General features: G+C 45.2%; 1 protein-coding gene across 2 annotated transcripts in view; it reads right to left on the reverse strand.

Moving 5' to 3' along the window:
* The window catches only part of PRKCB (protein kinase C beta), a 799526-nt gene that overhangs the window by 115102 nt on the left and 658345 nt on the right, over positions 1-26079 (reverse strand). For both annotated transcript variants that reach the window (XM_069209698.1, XM_069209697.1), the window contains exon 16: positions 8944-9084. In XM_069209698.1, coding sequence (XP_069065799.1) covers positions 8944-9084 — 141 coding nt within the window. The remainder of the gene's footprint in view (positions 1-8943; positions 9085-26079) is intronic.

Genomic DNA, 26079 nt, shown 5'->3' on the forward strand with positions numbered 1-26079 from the left:
CGTTACCCGTTCACCCCCACCTCAAGCCCCCCCCCCCGCCAGCAGTTGCAGCTGCAAACCTTTTTTCAAGAAAACGATCATAAACTGTGTTTATGATCGTTTTCTGGGGGAAAGGGGCTGGGCCATGGGGGTGACGAGAAGTGGTGTGTTTGGACGGCCGTCTAGGGCCGGCCAAACACACATGCGCACAGGGCTCTCTCCAGTACAGCAACACGGTTGCCGGGCTGGAGAGAGCCTGCACGGGCTCCCAGTCTGCTTGGGAGCGCGCTCCCAGCCAATCCTGATGCTGCTCTGAGCAGCGTCACAATTGGCCGCGGGGCAGGCTGGGAGACAGAGCGAGATGGTAGAGGAGAGGAACGGTGTAGTGTGTTGCGGGAGGGGAGGTACGTTTTTTTTTAAAATTATTATTTTTTATTTCATTTAATTGCCCCCGCGTGCGCGCCACCCCCCCCTTTCAACGAGCACGGGCTATGACTGGTTAAAGGGCTAAATTCTGAGTATTTTGCAAACAAGAGTTTGGAATTATTGGTTGCGTGATAATTATCAAGCCCTCACAGTTTTCCCCCGCAATATTACAGGAAATCAAACCTGCAGAAATTTAGCAGGCGTAAAAAGGCCAGGAAAAAAGGCAAACTTTACTGAAGACGTGTTTAAAACAAATGTGGTCTGCATGTTGTGACATTTTCCTGTTAAATACTGGGGATAGGATTTATATGGTAAATTCCTCACTCTGGGGTAATGGTAAATGTGCAATCGGGGCAGAAGTGGCTTGGCACGGATCTTTAAAAACTGCCTCACTAGCAGACTAAGCCGCTGGTGCTGGTAGGCAGGGTGGGTGGGGGAGGATGCTGTGACTGCTAATAGGCTAAGGGTTGAAAGAGAGACGGCCGGGAGACAACCCACCCCCAACCTCGCCAGGGGACCTGCACGCCTGGGAGCAAAGCAGGCTCCGAGTCAAAGGGAGGCCACGGCTACAGTCGGAGTGCCTCAGGTCACACTCCGAGGCCGCGGGTAACTGGGGAGCCTCGGGCCACACTCTGAAGCCTCGGACTGCCCTGGGGTGGTCCCCAGGCCTCCTGCCCACCTCCGGTATATCCATGGAGTCCGACACCGGCTCGTACGGGGGAAGGAAAAGACGAAAATGCAGCAAGGACGCACCTTTGCTTACACATCGAAAAGGGACGTGCAAAGTTTTTTTTTTCTCACAGTAAAACCATATACTGGGCTTTCATGTAAAGATCAGAGCTTTGTAATTCTTTAAATATCGCATGCTCTGCCTTGTGCCGATTTCTACATATGCTCATTTTGTCCGGCTCGAGTGTCAGTTCAGCAACAAAGTAGAAGTTCACGAGGTGTGTACTCCTGTACAATACACTGACCTTTAACCTACCATTCACATATACGGGGAACAGCCATGGAGTGAGAGAGTGGACATTAAAGAGTTTTGTTATTTGGGGCAAGATTTATTGCATGTCTGAGTTGAAGCGAGGAGGGGGCGAGGAGAAACTAGGCTTTGGTTTAAGGAGCGGAAGGCAGCTCCTTGAAGACCAAAGATCAGCAACTAGGCACACCCAGGCTGACATGAAACCTTAACATCCCTAACAAGGAGTAACAGATCATAAGGAACACAGGACATGACCTGAAGGAAAGTTCCGGGGGAGTAGGAGACAAGACGCAACAAGGATCAAGGAGTGACTAGAGAAGAGGAGAATGAATGCCCATCGAAGAAGATCAAAAAGGAAAGCCCAAGCATTTTTTTAAAGTCTTTTGGACCAGGGATGTCACAGCTCCTCAGTGACTTAGAGCAAAAAGTTCCACATGTTGGCCATCACTGAGCCCCTCAGCTTAAATTAGCAGGTTGAAGAGGAACCGATGATGAGAAGTCAACTATGAAACATCCTTGGGAGTCATGGATATGGGATTTCACTTCTGCAATCCCTACTATTTTGGCGAATCAACATCTGTTCTTAGCTAGACACTCTTGTTACCCAAAGGGGACGAGCTGACCATCATGACATAGGTGTGTGGGGCACAACCACCCAGGTATGTTTGTATTTCTTCTCAGTGGAGCCTTACAGTGTAGAGAGCAGATCCTAGGGAAAGGGAATTGGGAAAAGCTATATGGAGGAACAGACAGGCCACCAGTAGGCGAAAGCCTAGGAATCTTGTCTCATGGGTTCCCCACAAAAGGCTGTAGCAGCCAGACAGGAAAATCAGTCTGATTTATGAGCCACCAAACAAAAGCAGCACACACCATCTTAGGATCAATTTCAAGAGGACTTGGAAAATGCACAAAGTCCTTTCCACGCAGATGATTTATTCCAGTGCCGAGAGGAGGCTGCAGTGTTTGACCAGGGCGCGCAGGCCTTCCACAGTTTGTTGGCGGGTGCAGCGTTATTGGATTACCAAGACGGCAACAGTGCGCAAGATCTGGAGAACGTGACGCGCTATGTGTAAGTAAAGGATAATTAGATCACAAAAAAACACTAATTATCTCCATTAAAAGAAAAAAACAAGTGTAAATAAACTTGGCGGGGTGACGGAGGAGCATGCTCAGGATTGGTATGCAGAGACCGAGCAGAGGAGCTGCCACGCAGACACCCAATGTCAAAACAGAGGACGTAGAGAAGCGCGCACTGCAATGAGGCGCTCACAACTGCCATGTTCCAATCACCCAGACAAAGGTTAATCAGGCGGAAGAGAGAGGAGGCGCAGCGGGGTACCAAGCATGGCGGCGTCTCAGCTTAGCACACGTCAGAGACGAGGCAGTGCTGCACTTACAGCTTAGTGCTTAAGTAACGGGACCTCAGGATTAATAACAAACAGAGGACGGTTACCACCACCATGGAAACTACCTGGCAACGATTAACACCACATGAGCACCACAACGGGAAGCCAATGCCACAAGCGCTGCAGGTGGAGCTCACATTATTAACACAAACAGGAGATCTACAGAGTAAAAGTAACTAGAGATGCTGCCATCACCAGGGTAGCTAAAGTGTTAGCGCCATCAGGAGAACCAAAGCCTCAAACCCTACGAAGAAAGGCAACCAATAAAACCAGACCCAGCAGAGAAGTCAAAACCACCAATGTGACCAGAAGACCAGGCAACACGTCTAGGGCCACCAGGGAAGTCAAACCACAACAAGGAGCACTCAGGATATTACCACCGCCAGGTAAAAGAAATATGGGAGCTAGATCCACAAACTCTAGCAACATAGAGTTAGCCAACACCTCGAGACCCACTGCCGGGAAGTCAGACCCATAAATACCACCAGGAGAGCCGAGGCCATAAACACCAACAGGAAAGTCAAAGCCATTACAAACATGAAAGGAAGCAGCTGACAGCACTAGCGAAGCCACAACCATGCAAGTTTAACACGACTAAAAACTTAACACTAAAAACATCACACGAGCCCAAGCCGCTGGCACTGCCAGTTGATTCAACTCCATGAGCACATCCACAGGAGCCTGCATTCTTCACATCACCTTGGTTACTGTCCACATGGGAAGGAAGAGATGCTAACATCAGCAGGGAAACCTAAACCACTAACACTCCGAAATTAGTTTAGGGCAGTAGCACTGCCAGGGGAGTCACATCACTAGTTCTCCGGTTTGGGGAGGGAGGAGGGTTGGGAGAGGGTCTACTACCACTACCACAGGGATCAGGATTACTAACATACCAAAAGGTGTTGAAGTTAATAGCAAGGCACCAACAGCAAAGGCAAAGCTTTTAATCCCACGAGGGGATAAACGCTTATGAACCCACATTAGAAATATGAATTACCAATGTACCAAGTCTAAGATACCCCTAAGGTACCATCAGTACCCATCAATATCAGGCTGATGGACCAACACACGTGGGAGCGTTTGAGTTATCACCAGATGGAGCCTGAAGAACCATCACCACCAGTAAAGCCTGAGGAAGTATCAGAGGAGTGCAAGAAGTCACAAGCGGCCAGACATCCTTAGATACCAGCAGAGGAGCCTGAGGTGCCACCGGCACGAGGGGAGCCTCAGGCTACTAGGGGAACCAGGGCAGCATCAGAACCAAGAAAATGTAATTCCCATGGAAGCCCAAGATACCTCCAGTATCAAACTGCTCAAAGCACCATCAACAGCAGTGGTGTGCAAGCAAACATCATTACCATCAGTAAAACCTAGTTACACAACCATAAACACTTATGGTGTCATTAACCATCTTTGGATGCTAAATGTACTAAAGTCGAAGCACGGACAGTATGGACATTAGAAATACACCGGTTGCTGGATGAAACAGCATTCACTTAAGAGATGCCAACCAACCCGGAATGGAATGTGTACTATTAATGTCAGGGATTCCTGATGAGTCATAGAAAGAGATAGGAGAAGTGAGGAAGTCAAGAAGATGCCAGTTCCAGTAATAAGACGAGAACTTATGAGAACCCAAAGCACATTCAATGATCTCACAGCACCCAAGGAACCAGCATTACTATCAACACCAAGGGAAATGGAAAGCCCCATCTGGCAATGGAGGCAGAGGGGAGGGTGCACCACAGTGTCACTGATTCTTTCTGCAATGACCCATGCACACTTCAAAAAGCCCAACTCTATCCAGACCGGCTCCTTGTTGTACCCAGAAGCAATACACTGCACTACATACACTATGTCTAGGGATTGCAGATGGGTGCAAAGAAGCATCATACACCACCGGGCACAGGGTGTGGAGAATATGCCAGGCATTCAGTTCTCTTCTCTGTAGAACTTGCCGTGCAGTACTAAGACTCGATGACCGCATGGGTTTGCCTGTTTCCCACCCTGCTGCTGAGACACCAGCACCCAGAAACCACATCAAACAACTAAAGAAAGATGAGAGAATAACATCACCAAGGAGAAAGTAGATGAAATGATTCACCCTCACTACACATGGCTGATAAACACAAAGTGTCCATGCCACTGGTACCACAGACTGAGAGCTCGCAGGACACACATACCCAACAGGCATATTGATGCTTGGGCAGAGAGGGAGTACATAACATAGATTACTCCAAATATCACCAGTGCTGTAAGAAACAATATTGGTGCTGGGAATGAGATGAACTAAAGACGTGCCATCAAAGCTAGGGGACGTCTTTAGTATTCCAAAAGCAGCATCTTTAGAAAGGCCAGGTAAGGTCCAGAAATGATGAGAAGATTGGCAAGAACCTTTAGTGACAAGGAGTCACCATTTCGAGGTTCTCCAGTGAAGGTGTGTGCAGAATACTTGCTACAACACACTTACCGCACAACTGTAAACTTTTATAGCTCTTCCTGGATGAAAATGGTTTTCTTAAGCAGCAAAAACCCTACCCAGACCCCAGGACTGTTCATAAACTGGCACACACAGTCAAGAACGTAAGACGTCCCAGATACCCGGTGGCCCAGAAAGACAGACAATGGTCCCCTGAACGAACAGGCTGACATAAATCACAAACATACAAAGCGGTAACACATGTACAACATAAGTAAGACTTCACATATAGACAAATTCAGTGTCACAGAATGTGTACATTAATAATGAGCTCATTATAAAACCCTCAATTCTGATAAGGAAGTGGATCCAAAACCAGTCCATCATCATTGGTACAAATCTTTATGAGGTACTTTTCCAAACTAACTGAAGCTGAATTCTCCTCTCGTGAGTAGGATCACGAATTCCTTCTCAAAGGGCACAATGGTGTCCATGCACCGATTCACATCTATATGAAATAGGTATCTATTGTCGGGCCTGGACATTTCGGAAGATTACATTTACTACTCATAAAGACAAGATCAACAAAGGTATAAGCCGAGTGAGGTGATGTGGGTTACTCTTGAAGATGAAGCATTGGGTACCAAGACATTCAGTACCATATCGGTCCCCTGTCCTTCGTGGAATCGTTTCTGTAGATTCCCATCTAGTCAATGGGATGTCAAATTCAGGTAATGAATTACTTCCTCTGTGTGACTATCTGGAGGAGGAAATGGCCTGGGAGGAGGTGGCCCCCTGAGAGTGGCCATGGCTTTGGAGAACCAGCACTGCTTGAGCAGCCTCCAAGCAGAGGCTAGTGCTTCAGTACGTTGCCACCCATGGGAGGACCACAAGCGAAGGCATTGGTGGCTGCTTCCTGTGTCCTATGAGGACTGAACACCTGGCATGGATTTTGTGACTACAGAACATCCACCTTCGAGCTGCAAACCTACTCTATTTAATGGTTTCCACAAACATACTATTCACTGTGTGATAATGCGGCTTCACCCGGAGACCGCGTGACAAGTGCTGACACTGTAGGAAGCACAGTACAGTGAGAACTGGCAGCTATGCACATATGCAGTCTGACCAGGCTGGGGAATATACAGAGCAGAGGTGAAGTGATGCAGAACAGTCTTCCTGACCTAATTTCAGGTATGGAGCTGGAAGCGAAAACAGAGATCATCGACTTGGAGGCAATCCAATATATCCTTGCCAAATACATGCTTAGGTGAGTGACTGCTGACTTCTCAGCACTAGAAGAGCGATGCCGCCCAATGTTTACCTTCAGCGTGTTTCAAATGCCTTTGCAAAAGGCAACAGGTCTAGAAAATCCCACAATAAGCAGCTCAGAGATTTATCTTTACTTCTGCTTTGTAACACTGCTGGGATGGCAAAGGCAGACCGCTCCTGGTCACCATCTTCTGATGCACTGGTTAATAGCTAGTTCCATCTAGTGCAATTGCAGTTCAAGGAATTCTAGAGACCCTAGTACCCAACTGCGGCCATGTATGGTGGCTTTGTGAGCAGCTGCCCCCGAATGTCCACCCTGTAGCACCGGCACCATCCCTGAAAATGTCCACCTTAGTTTAAAAACTGGTGTGAGATACCAGGTGGGTTTGAATCTCCTGGTGCAAAATCTTAGGCATCACAATGGATGGAGCGAGTATGTTTCTATCTTCCAATTAATAGAGATGCTCACCATGCATGGAGCAATTGAGTTTCGATTCTTCCAAGTAATGGAGGTCCTCTGGTTTGCTCTCTCCGGACTAAAAAGCACACAATGCACCATATTTTGTGAATAGCTGAGGAAGGGTATACACGAATGTGTTTCTACAAATACAGAAGAGATCAGACCAAGCCCCAAATCAATGTTTCTTAAAAAGGCATCAAATGTTCTTGGTCTCTGAATAGCACCAGGTTACAGGATCACCTAGGGAGAAGGGATGCACATCTCCCTTCTAGGGAGAAACAGCATAATAGCATTAATGTGAGTAAAGGTCCTGGTACTGACTGAAGGATGAGAGCATATAGACTCATTTATGGATCAGCACCTGATGTGCAGAGGGTTCAAGTGTTTCATAGTTCATTCATTGTATGCTTTGGTTTCTGAACATAAACCAGCCTACAGTATGTTACTGCAAAGCTGTGCTCCTCTCTGCATTTGGATATCATCTGTTTCAAAGATGACAAATCCTCAAAGCAGACAGCAATGCTGACAAAGGGAAGCAAAGATCACAAAAGAGAAGGTGATACTGCTTAGTTTGAGGCAAGTGCAATCACTTGAGCGATTTGCCGAAACACAGTAAATTAACGGGTTCCATGCAAACGAAGGCACCCTTTATGGCTGTGAAGTTTAAAAGCCAGAGGCGTCGAGGACTCCTACAGTCAGGTTCCATGTGACCAGTCAGAGCCAGTGGCTATAGCAGTGATTTTGGTTACCATCAATATTAGGACACTTGGGTAATAGTTGAAGTGTTGTTTACTATACTTCCTGAATCTTCTCTCAGCGGCTCGTTCCATTCCCTTTATTTTTTGTGCTTTAACTCTCTTGCACTTAGCAATATCCTAAAATCAGACTATCAACATTGCTCTGTAAACAGCACAGCTAATTTTGAATTTTGATTTTGGCATCTACTTTATCATCAGTTTTGCTAGAAGTTTTTAGAATCACAGTAGTAAAACTACATAATTCCTCCTACAATCACTTGTGTTGATGAAGTTATTGACAGTTAAATTAAATGCTGAGGATTTGTCCCTATCAGTTTTTGGTTAGAGTGACACTACATAAAGTACAATCAGGTATCTGAAATATGATTTAAAATAGGTCAGAAAGATGAGTTCAAAAAATGATATCTCAGTGGAAGTGTGACTGCTTAGAGGTTATTCACACATTGCAAATTAAAATTATGTGCCTGCACACCACCTTCCAAGATGGAGTCTCCACCTCCAAGTCTTCCTTGGTTCTTCACGCTCAGCTTGAATGGATAGATCTTTAGGAAAGAAAGCCTGTGTTTACTGGTCTAAGCATGGGTGAAATCTTTGTGTGAAGTGTACCAAGGGGCACCCGAAATGTGACCACAAGTGGATATCAGGACATCTTTCCAAGGTAACTGAGATATGCACGATTTGAGAGCCAACGACTGCACTAATGTTCAGCTTCTTAAACCAAGACAGCTCAGCTTTGTTGAAATAAGGAGCAACACATTGATTTCTGGTCCAAAAGGATTATGGTTGGACCACCCCATATTATTTTTTAAAAGAAAATACTCATAATAATCAAGGTTGTGCTTCCTTAGCAATTGTCCAGCCTAGGTTTAAAATCAACAAAGATACATTTGCTGAAGCCTATTCACTGCATACCTTATCACTGCAAAGTGAACTTCCTGATCCACTGTGGACCCACATTAAAATGATGTGTTAATGAGCACTGCTTATCCCAAATCAGCTATGGTTGGGATCCCACGGATCGTTGTGTGGGTTGTCCAGTTAAGACTATTTCTCCTTGTGCTCAGAGAAGAGCCGCAGGGTCCTCAACGCTAAGTGCAGAATTCAGGGGTTTACATCTTGGACAGAATGTTGGAGACTGCCATACTGAGTGGAACAAACATATACAGAAACATTAAACAAAGAGCGACTCTGTACAAAGACCGAGCACACATGTGGACCGAGACAGGAAGAGAAGGGGCACTCACAGCTTTTGGCTTGTATGGGGGCTGGACTTCTTTGTTTGTGAGCTTCTCCCAGTCGATAAATCGGAAGAACGCGTGCTCCTTGATGTCCCGCTCGCCTTCTGGACCACAGCCCAGCCGCTTACCAGGATGCTTGGTCATGAGCTGCAGGGTGAGAGATGGAGAAGACATCATTGTATAAGGTGCAAGTTAAGTCATCTGCGAAAGCTGAGTTTTGGGTGACAATCCAAGAAACGATTCCCAGTCCACGATACTTGGGTAGCAGCGCAGGCGAGTGTGACAAATTGGGTTATTAGTTGCGAAGGATGAGTCCCTAACAATTAATAGGTCCACAATTGTCATATTACTGGGAACCAAGTACCGATTGTAGCATTCGACTCTCTTACAGCAGCGAAGCAGTCCAGAGCATTGTCTGGGGAGGTGGGGTGGCGTAGTATTCTCCATTATCTGGCACCCAACCACAGCTCTCAATAAATCAGTTGTTGTTGTTTTAAAAAGGAAAAGTACATTTATTACAGACACACACTATGACATGCTACCCGTTATATTACAAATCTGTACATTAGGTAGATGGAAATACCTTTGGTGACACTCTCATGTCGTAATACGTCATTAGTGGGCCATGAACCCCCTAAACGCAATACTCCCTCACCTATACCAGATGCAACATCAAAAGGGGGTGCTTTTATTTTTAGACCAGGCCTACTGACTTTGTCAAGAGGTCACCAAATCAATACGTAGACATATTGGCTCTGTGAAGGGATCACCACATTATTAAATCAGTCACATATCATTATATACCATTAAAACCAATTGAATGAATAGCCATAAGTAGAGGCATTTATTATTAATGCATGCACTGCAACGTTCATCAACAATATTGTTAAGAAAATATTTATAGTCGTAAACATCTACCAACATGTGTCAAAGTCATTCTTTTACACTACTTGGACACCATAACGCAGCCATACGACCACAAGAGGTCCACGTACTTCACAGCCCAAGAGCAAAAGCTCCAGGTCCTAGAGTGCTTGAAAACATTATGAACTTTTCCTACAGTCACGTTCTTTACGCCCCAATAGACACATGACGACCCCCACAACACTCAGAAAATTATGTTGGACGTGCCCCTGCCCATATTGGGGCATAACACAGCAAAAACAATATGCAAATAAATCACTCACAGAGCATTATGGGACGCTCCAGGCTTGGAACAGTGTACATATAATGAGCGTTGCCTCACGTTTCTATTTCCTTTTGAAAGTATGTGTCCCCATCTAACCTGAAACACTCAAATGCTGCGGACTATGGCGGGGGATGAGGAAGGAGCACATCCGCCCCACAGACATTGGGGGTGGGGGGTGGGGCTAGCAATGTTCTAGGCCACACGCACTCCATGTGTTTGTTTCAGTGGGCAAAAATCAAACCCTTACAAATGAATATCTCCAGCCCTGCTGGGCCATTTTTTCCATCCCGTGCTTGTTTTGTTCCCGGTGGTAAACTCTAGTCACCAGGAGCATTTTCAAAAGGTCTCCTGGCCTCTAAAAGGGTTCATTCTACAGGGAGCTGAGTTTATTGGCTCCCTGTGGTAGCCTTCTTCTCTGCCTGGCTGCTGGAGCTACGCTCCTGCCGGATGGAGCATCTTGCACAGCCCCTCCACTATCAGCCAGTAGAACACCCTCCTGCCTGCACACCCAGGCTCTAGAGCCCCCCGACTGCCTTGATGGCCACCCAGGAAGGGCACTGGATTCCAGGTCTTCCCCAACTGGTCTACAGAGAACATAAGGGAGCCAACACCACTTGGCCTTGAGAGACCCATCCTAATCCTTGAGTCAGCTGAGATAAAGTCATAAGGCCATCTTCCAGGGCATCGGGTGGCTTTTCCATCCAGCTGGTCACCCTTCCACTGATTTCGCCTCCCAGGTCTAGGGTCTTCTCAACTGTCTCTTCCTTGTGCATGTTTTTTTAGTGGGAGCAGCAGGTTCTAGATACCAGGTAACCCTGGTCAGTATAGGATGCCACATCATCCCTCCACCCCTGTCCAACCCTCCTGCACAGCATTCTGGGACAATCCAACATGCCTCTGTCAAGTTTTCTCTGCAAAGAGATCCTCTAAGTGCCTAAGCTGCACCCCTAGGTAACATCACTATTATATCCCTTCCCACCAAACCTTCAAAGGTAAGCACTTCCTGTGTTGGGTCCAGAGGTCTGGGCTCCCTCCTTGGTTCCAATGGACTTGAGCAGTCCCAGCCCATGTGCAGTGTGACAAGCTACTTATCCATGCAGTTTGCCCTCCCCACTCCTTGTGTGTGTGTTGGGTAAGGTGGGGTGCCTTGTTCCCTCTGCTGGGGAGCACAGTAATTAATTTGGGCTAGTGGGGTGTGGGGTTTGGGGGTTGGGATGAGGAGGCAATGCCTGTATTCTACTTATGAGCTGAGCAAGATAAATATGACAATTCTTGAAGTCCTATAAAATGCTGATTTAGTGATTTGGAAACTGCAAGATCAAAGTTGGCACGCAGTAATGGAAGGTTTGTGGCATGAGTAGTCACACATGGACACATGAACACTGGAGTACCTTCTACGTAACAGTCCTTTAGACCTTACCACTATATTACTATCATGTTTCTTAATCTTAGCACTGTATTACAGACCATTCAAATAATGACAACGCTGTATAACCAACACTGTTTTTAGGTCATCAGTATATTACAAATACTCTTTTTCATCTTAACAATGTATTGTTAACACCTAGTTTGATCATGGTGTTGTATTACCAACATTCCTTTTGATCTAAATGATTTATTATTAACACACTCTTTGCTCTTAGCAAGGTAACACTCACACCGTTTTGTTCCTCGTGGAAATCTATTAATAACACTCTTTTAATATCTGTTTTGCAATGACAATGTTCATTTTTATCTACTCAAAGTACCACTAGGCACTACTTTGGATCATGTAAATGTATTGCTAGCACTCCTCCTCATCTTATCTCATTATTACTGGTACTCCTAATCTTATCTCAATATTAGTAGTACTCCTCCTCATCTTATCTCATTATTACTAGTACTACTCCTCATCTTATCTCTTTAATACTAACACTCCTCATCTTATCTCATTATTACTGGTGGTACTCCTCATCTTGTGTCATTAATGCTACCATTCCTCCTCATCTTATATCATTACCAGTACTCCTAATCTTATCTCATTACTAGCCCTCCACCTCATCTTATCTCATTATTACTAGTACACCTCCTCATGTTATCTCATTAATACTAGAACTCCCCCTCATCTTATCTCATTAGTACTAGCACTCCTTCCCATCTTAACTTATTATTACTAGCACTCCTCCCCATCTTATCTCATAGTTACTAGCACTCCTCCCCATTTTAGGAATACATTTCAAATACTCCTTGACCTTAGCAGTATATTACTAACGTTGGTATCGATCTTGTAGATGTAATACTAGCAATATTTGTATCTTGGGTATGCACCCTTAACAGTCAATCTTAGCAGTGCTTTACTAAATTTCATTTCCATCTTAGTAATTTATAATGCTGTTCTTCATCTTGTAGAAGTCATGTTAACAAAGATTTATATTACTACAAGCACTTGAGCTAGACAATATATTACTAATACCCAGTTTGTTCTAAGCAGTGTAATCCTGGTACTTTTAATCACACAATGGTATTACTAATGCTCCTTTGGGTCTTATGTATGTATTACCAACACTCCTCTTGATCTTCGCAATGCATGTTAACACTCAGTTTAATTTTAGCATTATGTTACTGATGTTCGTTGTAATCTTGCAAATGTATTACTAGCACTCCTTTAATCTTGGAGATGTACCGCTAACACTCCCTATAATATAAGCAATCTATTACTGATGTTCTTTGCGATGATGTAGGTGTTATTTGAACAGAGATTAGTATAAATACTAGCACTCTTCTGAAATCAGAACTATTTTACTAAGACCCCTTTTGTTGTTAGGACTGTATCACTAGCATCCCTAATCATACCACAGTATTAGTAGCACTTTTTTGTCTTAGCAATTTAATAATAACAATTTAATTTTGGCAATTAATTTCCAATTTTTCTTTTGACTGAAGAAATTTACTACTAACACTTTTTGTTCCTATACATGAATTGCCAGCACCCCATTTATGTATGGATGGTACTCTAGAAACTATTGTGCAAGCACTGATTTCATTTGTGTGCTAAATTATAAAAATTGCCTTTAATATAAATAAAATAAAAGGCTATTACCAATATACAATTAATAAAACCCACTTTCAGAATAAAAATACTTTAAATATGGTTTTTCTAATTTTCATTGCAGCCTTAAAGTCAGAAATCGCTGGCTGTAATACTGAGGTGTAAAAGACAAAAGTTAGGGATACTGCATTATTAACCCCCTGTTGCTCCCTGTTCTGTATTACAACAGTAAAGCTAACTCTGGTTTCTGCATTGTTCCCATTACACGGGCGACAGTGCTTTGAAAGAACACAATTCTTTATGTCCATGCATTAGCAGTCTATTTGATCTTGTGAAGTTGAAGTCTGCCTATATGTCGGAGATGTCAACCATTCATGGATCATTGTCCGCATCAGTGACATAACAATAACATGTTTTGAAACCCAACACAGGGATCAATCCTAACCCAGTTACACGAGTTCAGCGCCGGCAGCAAGCTGCACTTAACATTGATCTGTGCTGTGATATATGGGCCATGGGGCTGTGGGATTGGGTTTTCTCTTTATTTCTGCACTTTGCATCCAACAACTAGGCTTCTGTTATTTTGAAGCAAAATCTGAAATCCACCTCTTAAAGCACTGCTTCGCCAACGTACAGCTTCCCAGATTTTCTGCACCCCCAATGTGTGCATCACTAATGCAGAAGAGCCAAAGTCTGCATCTTTAGCACTACACTCCATCATGTAGATGTACTGCACAACACTGGCAATGTGCATTTCTAGCACCATACACCAATGTCTATATCTACAGCAGTCCATCAATGGGTACATCTCCTGTAGGGGCCACCAAAGTTTGCATATACAGCATTTCCAGGACAATGTGTGCATCTCCATCAATGTGAGCATCTCCAGCACTGTCCCGACAATGTGTGTGTATCTGCAATCACTGCCCACCAAAGTATGCATCTCCAGTGCTACCCATGAATGACTGCATCTCCAGCATGACCAGCAAGAACAGTATGCCAACACGACCTTGACAATGATAGCACCACCCATCAATGTGTACATCTTCAGCACTGTCCGCCAATGTGTGTATCCTCAGCACTTCCCACCAAAGACACCATTTCTAGCACAGCTCAAACAGAGACAGCCTCTCCAGCACGTCCCACTAGCATGGGCATCTCCACCACCACCGACAATGTGTGTATTTCCAGCACTGTACACCAATGTGTGGATCTACAGCACTCCATCAATGAGTGCATCTGCTGCAGTGCTCATAAACGTGTTCATATAGAGCACTGCCTTGGCAATGTGTATGTCTCAAGCAAGCCCAGCAAAGGCAGCATCTCCTGCCCTGCTCTGACAATTACAGCATCGCCAACCAATGTGTGCATTTCCAGAACTGCCCACCAATGTGTGTATCCTAGGACTGCCCAACAATGACAGAATCTTCCGCACTTCCCACCATTGTGTGCACCTCCACCACCACCACCGACAATGTGTGCATCCCCAGCACTAACCACCAATTTGTGCTTCTTTGGTACTGCCAACCAATTTGTGCATATCCAGCACCGTTCACCAATAACAGCATCTCAAACATCACCCAGCAATGTGGGGCTTTAGTGGGATGGCCATCTCCAGGGCTCAGAATAAGGGGCCCCCAGAGCACTGCTTGTGTGTACTAACTGTAATTGTGATTCTATGCAAAAGTATGTGAAGGAGGTCCAAAGCTGTCAAAATATTGACAGGGTGAAACCAGAAGAAAAAACATTGCTTAGAGGTAAGTTGGTGTGTTGCGTGTGTAGTAGCGGTGGTGAAGTGAAGGCAATATCACCGGTAGAAAGTGAAAAGAGGGTTCTGAAGAGGGGAGAGTAGGTGTAAGATACACAGATGGAGCACTTCAGAGAGACTTTGTGAGAAAAAGAGAGACTACAGAGCAAAGTAGTGTGAAGGGATGAACATAAGTGATTTGAGCACCACCACACCTTAGAAATATTTGGTTGCAGCCTCATCATTTCTGAACTAAAACATTTTTAGTTCTGATTATTCACAATAAAATCATAATTTTTACTCCAGTGTCTCATACTGCAAACAAGCACAGGCAAATACAATATTTTTGGCTTGTTTAACTTGCATATCCCTTATTGTATAATTTGTCTGGAGGCAATAATAGAAAGATCACAAAGAACCACCAAAATGCTGGTCGGGGAGCACATTAGGGAAAGTGCAGGATTTTAGTTTCCATATTCTTAAACCACGCCTTTAATAATATGGGCGATGCTTCTTTGAAAGGATTCTGCGTTATCCTTTTTCGGTCCGGTCCCTTTTAGAGACCCACCCACCTGCTTGCTTGCATCCTACTTAAAGCCCTGCATCAACATGTGCATCTTAAGCACAGTTGTGATGGTGACCGCCTTTACAGCACTACACACCATTGTGTGCATTTCCTGCACTGCCCCACCACAACAATGTGCGCATCTCCAGCACAGCCCATCCATATGTGCATCTCTGGAACCGAACACCAATGACAGTATCACCACCTCTACCACCGTTGTGCCTCTTCACCCAGCCCTGAGAGTAATTGCTTCTTCTGCACCACCCATTTATTACAGCATCTCCTTATGTCCTAAAAAGTATCTTCATTACCATCCACTGCGTGCATCCCAAGTACTGGCCATCGAATTGTGCATCTTCAGCACCACCCCGCCACCTCTACATGCCAATCTCTAGCACTGCCCATCATTGCGTGCATCTCCAGCACAGTCCTGCTAATGCCAGAATCTCCAGCGCTGTCCACCAGTGACAGCATCTCTAATACTGCCCATTAATGACAAGCACTGTCCATCAAATTGTGCATCTCCAGTACCACCCACCACCTCAATATGTCCATCTCTAGAACTGCCCACCCATGCATGCATCTTCATCACAGCCTTAACAGTGACAGCACCAGCTTGTGAATCTTAAGCACTATCCATCAATGGGTACATCCCGAGCACTCCCACCAATGGGTGCTTCCCGAGCACTACCCACTAATGTGTTCAACTCCAGACCAGTCATGACCATGTGATTTCAATCTGGATGCAACGCCTCAGCTGCATTTATGATTCCTACTTTAACTATCTTGAATCACTCCTCTGAGAAATGATCAAACCTGATCAAAGGGAGGTCAAGTTTTGTGTCCATCCTGGCTACAGAGTGATAGCTTGAGCAATAGATCCATAAACGCAGCCTCCTTCTGCAGCTAATATTTAGAATAAGAGATGTCTCTTTGTCTTCATAGTCCATTCTCTGCCTGATCTCAGTGGGATCCTTATATACATGTGTTGCAAGGTTATTTTAGCATTTACACGGGCACATTATTTAGCCTTGGGCCTTAGGCCTGTGCTCTCTTACCTACTTACAACTCGCTTTTTATTCAATTTTATTCGTTTAGTAAAACTTCATTTTAGTGGTGATGTTCTTATTATTTTATCACGTGTCCTTCTACGCAGGTTCTGTTATTCATTTCTTTGCACAATATTTTAATCATGTGCTCAACGGAAGGATGTACATCTTATTTACGAAGTATCGCCAGTGCAAAGCGAGCATCGTCTACTCTACACAGAAAAATAGGTGTTGTCACCTCAGGGTAGTTCTTAGAACAACAGATATGTTATTATAAAACATCACACTGCCCACATCATCTTAGCGGGAACATTCCAGCCAGTTTGCCACCTCGTGCTGCATATCGTCACAGTTTCTGCTGAAACCATTTTGGTTCCTCTTCATCTACGTGGGAGGATCCCCGGCAGACTAACAGACCTCTTCTCCGCCTTTGAACACAGGTATGGGGGGTGGGATTTCCTTCCCGGGACCAGAAGGGTGGATTAGGGCTAATACTGCTATTTGCTCTCATGTAGGAACCGAGACCCATATTTATACTTTTTTTGCGCTGCATTTGCATCCTTTTTTTACGCAAAAGCAGCGCAAACTTACAAGACAAAATTGTATTTTGTAAGTTTGTGCCGCCTTTGCCTCAAAAAGCGGTACAGATGCGGCACTAAAAAAGTATAAATATGAGCCTTAGTATAGGAAGGGATGCTAGACACACTATTGTGACAATACGGTGGGACTCTTCTTGTGTTTCACTCTTTTGATCACTGCTGTGTTAACGCTGTGTTTCATTATCCTTATAATCGCAAATCAAGACGTTTTATATAGAATGCAGTTGCTTCATTAAAACCTATTGAACCAAGATCCTGCTTATGTTTGTCTTTGCATGCATGAGACTTAAGTAACTGAGAGAAAGGGGTAAAATCTGTTCCACCGCGACTCCCCTGAAGGGTCTGAGTGTCATGCAATAGGCTGCCGCAAATCACTTATACCTTTGGTACTTGTGAGGTGCTACTAGCTAGCCAGAAGGGTTACCGACAGCTGTCACACGGTGTGGGATCAGACTCAGTCCCCAACGCCCAAAAGCCAGCAGTTTTGTTACCATAATGAGAGTCTACGACATATAAGCCCACCCGAAGGCAAAAGAGAAAGTCCAGCAGTCTCCCCCGATAAGTGTGTTTGTACTCTGACTTAAATAGCGCTAAGAGGCAGGACCGGACTAGGGAACCAAAGGCAGCCCCGGCACAAATGTTCAAACCAGCCCCACTCCCTTCATTGTCTCATGCCAGCTCTCCCTTTTCATTCATCCATTTTCTCTCTTTGTCTCCTCTCTCAACCATCCCTATCGCTCTCTTTCGCTCTGCTGAAGCCTCCCATGTTACTGTTGCAGGTAACCTCAGGGAGCTGGGGAAGCTAACAGAGGGATCAGCAGAGGCCCTGGCCTTTCAAAACTGGCCTCCAAAGACTGCAGTCCATCGGAGAAAAGCCCAGTGGAATAAAAGAGCAATCAGGCCCTGCAGTCAGGTTCAGACTTCAAAGGGCTCCCGGCTTCAAACATGTGCAAATACCTCACCCCCTTCATGGCCTTCCCCCTTTATAAGTTAGTCCATTAAATCTTATTATTGAACCACAGTTATTGCTTTAAGTGACCAAGAGTGCAGTAGGTAGAAATCACTAAATTGACAACAAAAAAGTGACACAGATTAGAGGTGGGCAAGCTGCAAATTCAGAGAGCTGAAGCTGAGTCAGGGGTCTGGCTTGGCTCTAAGAGCTAAACTACACGCCGAGCCATCAAAAGATTCAGCAAGTGACATAGGCAACAAAAGTCATGAAAATATATAACTAAGACTATTTAAAATGTGGAAAAAAAACATTTGTTCAACATATCTGAGTTTCATAAGTGTATACAAGCCTATCACTATATGGAGTGACATTTATTGAAAGTAATATTTTTTAAACATGAAACATGCAAGACTACTCCATGTCCTAAATTGCCACGAACTACCCACGGCGGGTCACTGCGTCTTTTTCCCTGTATATATGTAACATTATTTTAGATTATTGGTTTGCACGTGAGGGTTCTGTATAGTCCCGATCCAGAACTGAATTACTTCGACGTGCTCTCAGTTTGGTTGATTAAGGAGAATGATATACAGTGGAGCGAAGATATGTGCACTCAGTGACTGAACATGTCTGTCTGAAGACCTGCACATGCCTCTCCTTGAAGAGCTGTAACCCAAACCCCAGGGTTGCACGACCTCTTTATAATGCTAAATATTTAACTGCAGTCCTTGAGATTCCCATTACTTCTAAAATCGTTCTGTTTCTTAAGTCAGAGCCAGCAGTAACATTAGCATAAAAATATAATCCCCAGCCTTCCTTACACAACTTCAGATATGAAGAAGAAAAAGTGCCAGTCTCATGCAGGCCGTCCCACTTCAACGGAATTTCGGACGGACATCTCAAGTACTGAACAGAATTACTTAGGATTTATATTTGAATAGGGCAGGCAGGAAATGTGCTTTTATGTTAATGTTACTGCTGGCTTCCGGACTTCACAAACGGTTACAGGATAGGCCAGCGCTTAATTTGTGCTTGTTGTTTCTGGGGCGGAGCACCAGCAGTTATTTTTGAAGGCCGGCAATAATTTTTCCGCCTCAAGCATTTACTACGAGCAAAAGATACATATGGGAAAGACTGAGGAAGAGAAAAACTAAAAAGCGTCACAATGGGAGGAAGCAGAAAGCTGAAAGAGTGAGCTGATGGGGCAGGGAGTGGCTGTAAATGGATAGAGAGGCTGAAGATGGCTTCAGGATTACGCTGCCTCAGTATTCCGTGTTCGCTCATTTAACTGCAGCAGCCGCGCATTTCAGAGGAGAGCTTTGGGCACCGGCACGTTTGTATTTACAAATTAAGCACTGGGAGAGGCTCAACACACAATTGACACAAGGAGCTAAAAATGCAGCCTATACTGTTTCTGGTTGGGGGGAGTTCTTTGCTGATAATCTGGGGTTCCGATAGGATACTCAGTGGGCCCGAAGTATTGTATCGTAATGATGTGTACTTCTTTCTTTTTTTGTAACTGGATGCCTGAATCACACTTGTGCTTTATTCTGATCCTCCCATAATTAAATAAATAAACAAACAAAAGAGGTCTTGGAGTCATGCTAATTAGGATGCAGCTCTTCAAAGAGGGCCACGCGAAACGCAGCATGGGTTGTAATTGTATTTATACAGTGCTTACTACCCCTGACGAGGCGTCAAAGCGCTTTTCAGCTTGTGAAACAAACTGTTTCATTTCCAGCTTCTGGAGATACATTCCAGACCGAAGAGCACACTTTTACATCTTTGCCCACATTCAGCTCTCCGAGTCTGGAGCGCGGGCTCTACAGGTTTTGTGCTCACGGGTCCCCATGGGACAAGAGCTGAGCCTGAGCCAGAGCCAAACACCTGGTTGCAGCTTTGCTTTGCTCAAACTCCTCCATCACAGAATGGAACAATAACACCAAGTGTCACTTAAACATCTCGCCATGGAATTGGTCACAATTAAAACCATTGCTGCTCCTGTGGAAGCAAACTAGGGAGATGAGGTAGGCGGAAAGGGGGTAGCAAAATAACTGAAAAGTCCAGTAAAGCAGGGGCAATCTAAGTCCCACACATTTGCTAGGCTACCCTCTTCCCCAGAGTGGGTCCCCCATGGTGTGCAGCGCATGAGACGGCTTTCACCCCAACCTCCCCAAGGATGGCATTAAACATCAAGCTCAGCCCGGCTCTGAGGCAAGCCTTCCAAAAAGGCCCTAACAGATCCTATAAGGATGAAGACAAATGTTTTCCCTGTAACTCCACCTTGAGTCTCAGGTTGAAATCCCCAATGTTTACCATCTGGCTTCATCTTTCTTGTAATGGCCATCAAAGTTCTTTCTTGCCAACATTCCTGGGCTCATATGAGGGAATGCGAGGATGCTAAGGTCACCCAACACCATTCTCATAGTCTCAATTCCCTCCTATGTACGTTGTCCAGGATCTCAATTCTCTCCTCAAGCTTCACTAAAGACTCAAAAGTTCACTGTTTAAAAGTGGACATTTCTTTTATTCCCACTTTTTTATCCTCTGCCAAGCCCTCTAATGTCTGCACTCTACTCTTGGTTGTCTCGTGTTCCTGTTCCACTCCCAACACTCTTCGTGTTAGGCCCTCCAGCTTCTGCTCCACATCACACGTGCTTGGTCTGTTGAGCCACTCCTCTCTTCCAGTCTGCGTGATGTTCGCTAGGTGGGCTCAGTAGCTCCTTCACACCTGCAAATGTCCCCACCACTCCTCGAGGGCACCTCCCTGGGACCTAGTCTGGATCCTGACCCACAGTGAGACAAATGAAAACCCTCTCTGCTTTTATGACACCAACATGATGTGTTGCTGAAGAGGACAGCGTGTCCTAAAGGTATTCTCAGTCAGCTAAGCTGCTCCAGAATGTGCTGCTGGCAAAGAACCTACTTACAAAAAACAAGCAAAGGGTGCCATGAACACGCCCCTTGGGGCAGTTTGAGCAAGGTATGGGTGACACTGGGCGGTACGGTGCAACATGTTCGAACCTTGGAATTGTTGTTTGTAGCTCCTTTGACCTTGATGGGAGACACTGGTCTCCCAAGAGATGCTCATAAATTCCCTTGAAAGAGGCTGGAATGATGGAGCTGTGGAGTGCAATAACAGAGCACTGGGGTATGGAACAGGGGGAAAAACGGAGAGTTTGATGGCTGGATGGAGTGATGAATTGATGGGTGGGTGGACAGACAAATGGGCGAATGGATAGATGAACTAAAAAAACCATAAGGCTGGAGAAAAAGAAGGAAGGAAGAAAATAAATATGGAAAAAAACAGAAATGAGGCCAGGGAGAAAGAACAGACAGATGAATGAAAAAAGCCAAAGAACAGGCAGAAAGAAGAAAAAAGGAAAGACTGGAAACAACAGAATGAAGGGTGGAGGGTTGGAAAACGAACTCAAGCTGAATAGGAAACAAAGGAAAATAACAAAGAATCTTTACAAGATGGAAAGATAGATGGAAGAAGGGTGGGAAGAACAAAAATGAAAATAAAGTATGAAAGATGAAATGAGGAGACGGGTGAAGAGAAAATAAAGAAAACCCTCCTGGAACAAAGAAGGAAGTAAAGAGGGAATGACGTACAAAAGATAAGACACAAAAAGGAAGGAAGAACTAAAAGAAAGGAGCAACAAAAGAAATAGAGGATGATGGGAAGAAATATATATTTTAAAAGGATGGAAAGTAAAAAGAAAAGAAAGATGCAAAAGACTATTTAAAAAAAAAAAACATCCCAGAACCAATCTTTCTCTTGCATTGTGCAGTATTTGGTTTGGCTTCACCTGAAAGAGCAGTCTTCAGAAACTAAAATAATATAGGATAGCTGAATGGGCCCTCTCTGGTAGGTGTAAATTCCAGTGACTTAGGTCTCAGAACTAGAGCAGCAAAATATCAAGTGAATTGCCATTGGCTGAGGTCTTGGCAGGCAGTATGTCTATAGAATGTCATTGGTTGAGGTACTGGAGGGAGTGCAGAGTAACTAGCAAATAGTATTGGCGGCCGCCTTGGAGGAAGTGCTGAGTATCTGTAGGATGCCAGGGACTGAGGTGCTGTAGGGAGGCAGCATACGCTGAAGTTTCGAAGAAGAGATCAAATGCCACAAGTGCAGTGCAGGCACCCAGTGGCCAAAGGGTTAAAATATTGTTTGCCATTATAGCTACATTTAATTTACATTCCAGAGCTTTCCTTTTTAGAAACAATTGTAATTTCGTACTTTCAATTGGCCTATTTGGAGTGAATTAAGACTACAACTCCCAGAATGCAGCTACTTGTTAAATGGAAGCCCAGCAGCGTAAACATGGTGGCTCTTTGATGGGTGTCCAAGACAAGCAGTCACTGAGGGTGAGTGGGGGAGGGTGTGGGGTGGAGAATAGAAAATACAATTGTGAAACTAGCATTATCTCGCCCTCTGATACAACGTGTCATTCTCATATCTCTCTGAGGCAAGAGAAAGTGGAGGAAACTGGGCCTTCAAACCTTAAGGTAATTTTCACCATGAGAATGTGAAAAAAGGGGGCGTGGCCTTGGTAAGGAGGTGGGGACATTGTGTGTGGGGGCTTTACAGGCCGGACATGCCTTATCATTCACCTGCTCCCAACACGCTGTACAAATACTTAAGCCCTCTGAACTACCTTCTATGCCAGGGGAGGTTTAAACTGCGCCCAGATGTGCAAAGTATTTACACTGGGCTGGAAACCTCTTCGACCAAAGGGATTCCAGCTCGTGCTAATGCCTTCTCCACTGGATCGATGGTGGTGAAGTGTGAAACTGTGCGGCACAGGGCGGCCCCGTGTATAGTAGGCCCGTCCTGGGAACCCACTGCCAAGAAGGCCCACCACAGGCCAGTCTTGATAGCACCAGAAAGGTAGGGTGACCAGACATCCCGGATCTCCCCTGACAGTCCCGGTTTTCAGAGGACTGTCCCGGTGTCCCACGCTTTTGTTCATTTTACATAAATGTCCCGGTTTTAGGGGCAAGGGTCAGGTCAACCTGCCAACGCTTTTATTAATTCGAAATAAATGCCCCGGTTTTTGGGACAAAGGTTAGGTCAACCTGCCAATCAGAAGTGAAAGGTGTGCTTTCCTTTCAGATGCCCCTCTAGAGTCTTAAATTCTTAAATACTTCTGCCTGCTCTCGTGTGTGCGCGCGCACGCACCCTCGCAAATAAATACACACACACTTTTACAGGACAGGCCAGATATAAAAGTGATGCTAAAGGCTTTAGTCCTACTTTTAGGTCGAACCTGTCCCGGTTTTTTCTTTTCAAAATCTAGTCAACCTACAGAAAGGCCCTGGGAATACAAACTGCGAGAACCAGCCTCGAGCAGGGAGAAAGACTAAAAAAAAAAAAAAGAACCCCATTAAGAAATGTCGGATACCACCCGTAATCTGCTACCCATGTGTGCAACCTGGCGCGCTGTGCACCCGCCTCTGGGCGCCATTTGTTGGATGTGGAGCTGTTTGCGGCCCCTCCGGTCTCCGCCTAGGCCTCGTCCGCTTGATTGATGCCCCCAACATACAATGCGCTGCGCGAGTCCACCAAACCAGCAGCGCCCCCCTCGCCTGCAAGCTTGGGTACCCCCTCGCCGCGAGCCGCCCGCACCACCAGGAGTGTGAAGAGCTCCATTAAAGAAACAGCCCCCGAGCAGCTGTGGCGCTCCCGGGGCCGGCGCACGTGCCCGGCTGTGAGTGATGTGACGGAGAGCGGAGGGGACAGGTGCATTTATCCCATCCAGTGCTCCCCTCCCCCCGCAGCACACTGGAGCAGGCGGGCTAAAGCATCCCCGGCTTCCTAGCAAGGCTGGGAGACGTGGAGGGGAATTCACCAAATGCCAGGATACAGGAAGTGATATTATGCACCCTTTGACCCCGATGACATCGCAGGGTTTGTTCTTAACGTCTCCTACTTCCTATAGATAGCCAACCGGAAGGGAAAAGAGTGGATACTAGAGACAATAGGGGCCTTGTACTCCTGCTTGTATTCTGCTCCTATTGAACGTAAACAGCCCCTACGTAATGGCCAGGAGTAGCGAGGAAACCGCAGGGGTGCTGTAGGATACACCAGGGACAGCATTCTTTCACCCTTACTACTGCTAGGTGACGCCCATGCTAAGAAAACCAGTTCGCCTTACAAATGCACAAATCCAACCCCCTAGTCTTCCTGGTACAACTAACTACAGTGCAGCTTTACAGCTCATCCACTGACATGTATATGTATTGATGGTTTCTACCATTGACTGTGAAGTGACCTGGAAGCGATGCCCCGAGGCTCTGCAGCACTTTGCTCACAATCAAAGAGGCTTCTATGTGTCGCCCCTTCAAATGTCACCAGTTACATAAACACACAACAAAGTGATGTGAAAAATGCTTGAATTAACCTGAGCCAGTGGTGAGTGCTCAGGAATGTGTCGTAGACCACCGTTTTCACGGCTATGTCACTGTAGACAAATACCTCTCATAAGCTAGTCAGTCCTGGTCCAGCTCTAAAGGACCAGAGTAACCTAACTGCCAGGCCAGGTCCTCGAGCGACTTATACTGACTGAGATTACTTCAATCATCCCGTCCATCCTTTTGCTGGTGGTTGTATCAGTTACATAAAGCCTGCACCTATTTGGCCTGTAGATATACACGGGGAGGGTCACTGCAGGGAGTCCAAGTTTGTTCAAGTGGACTTTTTGCCTATAACTAGCTCCTTTCCTTGATCCCACTCTAGAAATTAAACTAGAGACTTCTTTGTCTTTTTTGGCCTCCTCTTGCTTCTGTTGCGCTGCAACCCCAAGAAGATGTCGAAAATGCTCCTCTGACCTTAAGGATACACTTCACTTGCAGGTTTTGGCTAGGGCAAACTTTGCTCAAGGGAATTAGAGCTTTTTGCACAAGACCCAGACTAGTTACACATTTTGTAGTCAGAGAAAATAAGTAATTTGTCCAGAATCACAGGATTTTGAGCCGAGGCTGAAATTTAAACATGGTTCCCCAGTTTTGAGCTCGAGAGCGCATGCCACTGGGGCACATCCCATTTCATGAGATTGATCAGTGGTTTCTCAGATGTTGGAATTTAAAATTTCCACAGCATCTCAAACACAAACTATTTGGTCTCCTGGGACAATCAACCCTCCACGACATCAAAACTTGGCAACAATAATTAAGCGGTTATGAGATGCAGACCTGTGAGTAACCTGGCACTCAGGATCCAAATGCTCAACCATGACTGGCCAATTTTAAGCTACTGGCCCCATATGTCTAGTTAGTAGCCCAAATCGTTAACCGAATCCAAGAGTGACACCTTGCTTCCAAAAGCCCCAGTCCCCCTGTCAACTTTGATATTTCCAATGGAGCAATGCAGCCGAGCCAAACTTTGATGAACTACTCTTCACTCGGGCAGATTCTTGTGATAGACTTTGCTGGTGTGCAGTGGATGTTTGCATCCATTGATTGATTGTGCTTCTGTTGGGAAACACTATAATCATCTCGAAGAAATGTCTTGTTAGTGTACTTGGGCAGCTGAACTCAGAGACTTGCATTGACTTCTCTTTTGACAGCACAGGATAACATTTGGTGGCTCTTGGGGTAAATTCTCAAGAACCACAAGTGATTGCACTTTAGATTTTCACCCTTCCGTGTTCTTTTCAGTCATGTTTATGGAGTAGGATCATTTCTGCTTTATACTGCACCCTATTACAAGCCCCTACCCACCCCCGTACTGAGACTTTGCTGCTTAACCACAGCTGCCGCTGGAGAGGGAAAGAAACGAATGAAGTCTTGGCTAAAGGTTGCTAACAGGAGTACCAATGACCGTGGGCCTGTGAGAAGAAACACCACCAAACAACTAATTCCGCCCCTACTTCACCCAAACATTACAGAAATGGTGCTATACTTTCTTTGAAATCCAGAAAGGCCTCCTACGAGGAGGCAATGGTAGACTTTATAGCTTTTCTATCAACTGGTTTTAGCTGCTGTTGAAAAGGGACTGCAGAAAACCAC

Source organism: Pleurodeles waltl, chromosome 10 (assembly GCF_031143425.1).
Source record: "Pleurodeles waltl isolate 20211129_DDA chromosome 10, aPleWal1.hap1.20221129, whole genome shotgun sequence".
In the NCBI taxonomy this organism is placed as follows: domain Eukaryota; kingdom Metazoa; phylum Chordata; class Amphibia; order Caudata; family Salamandridae; genus Pleurodeles; species Pleurodeles waltl.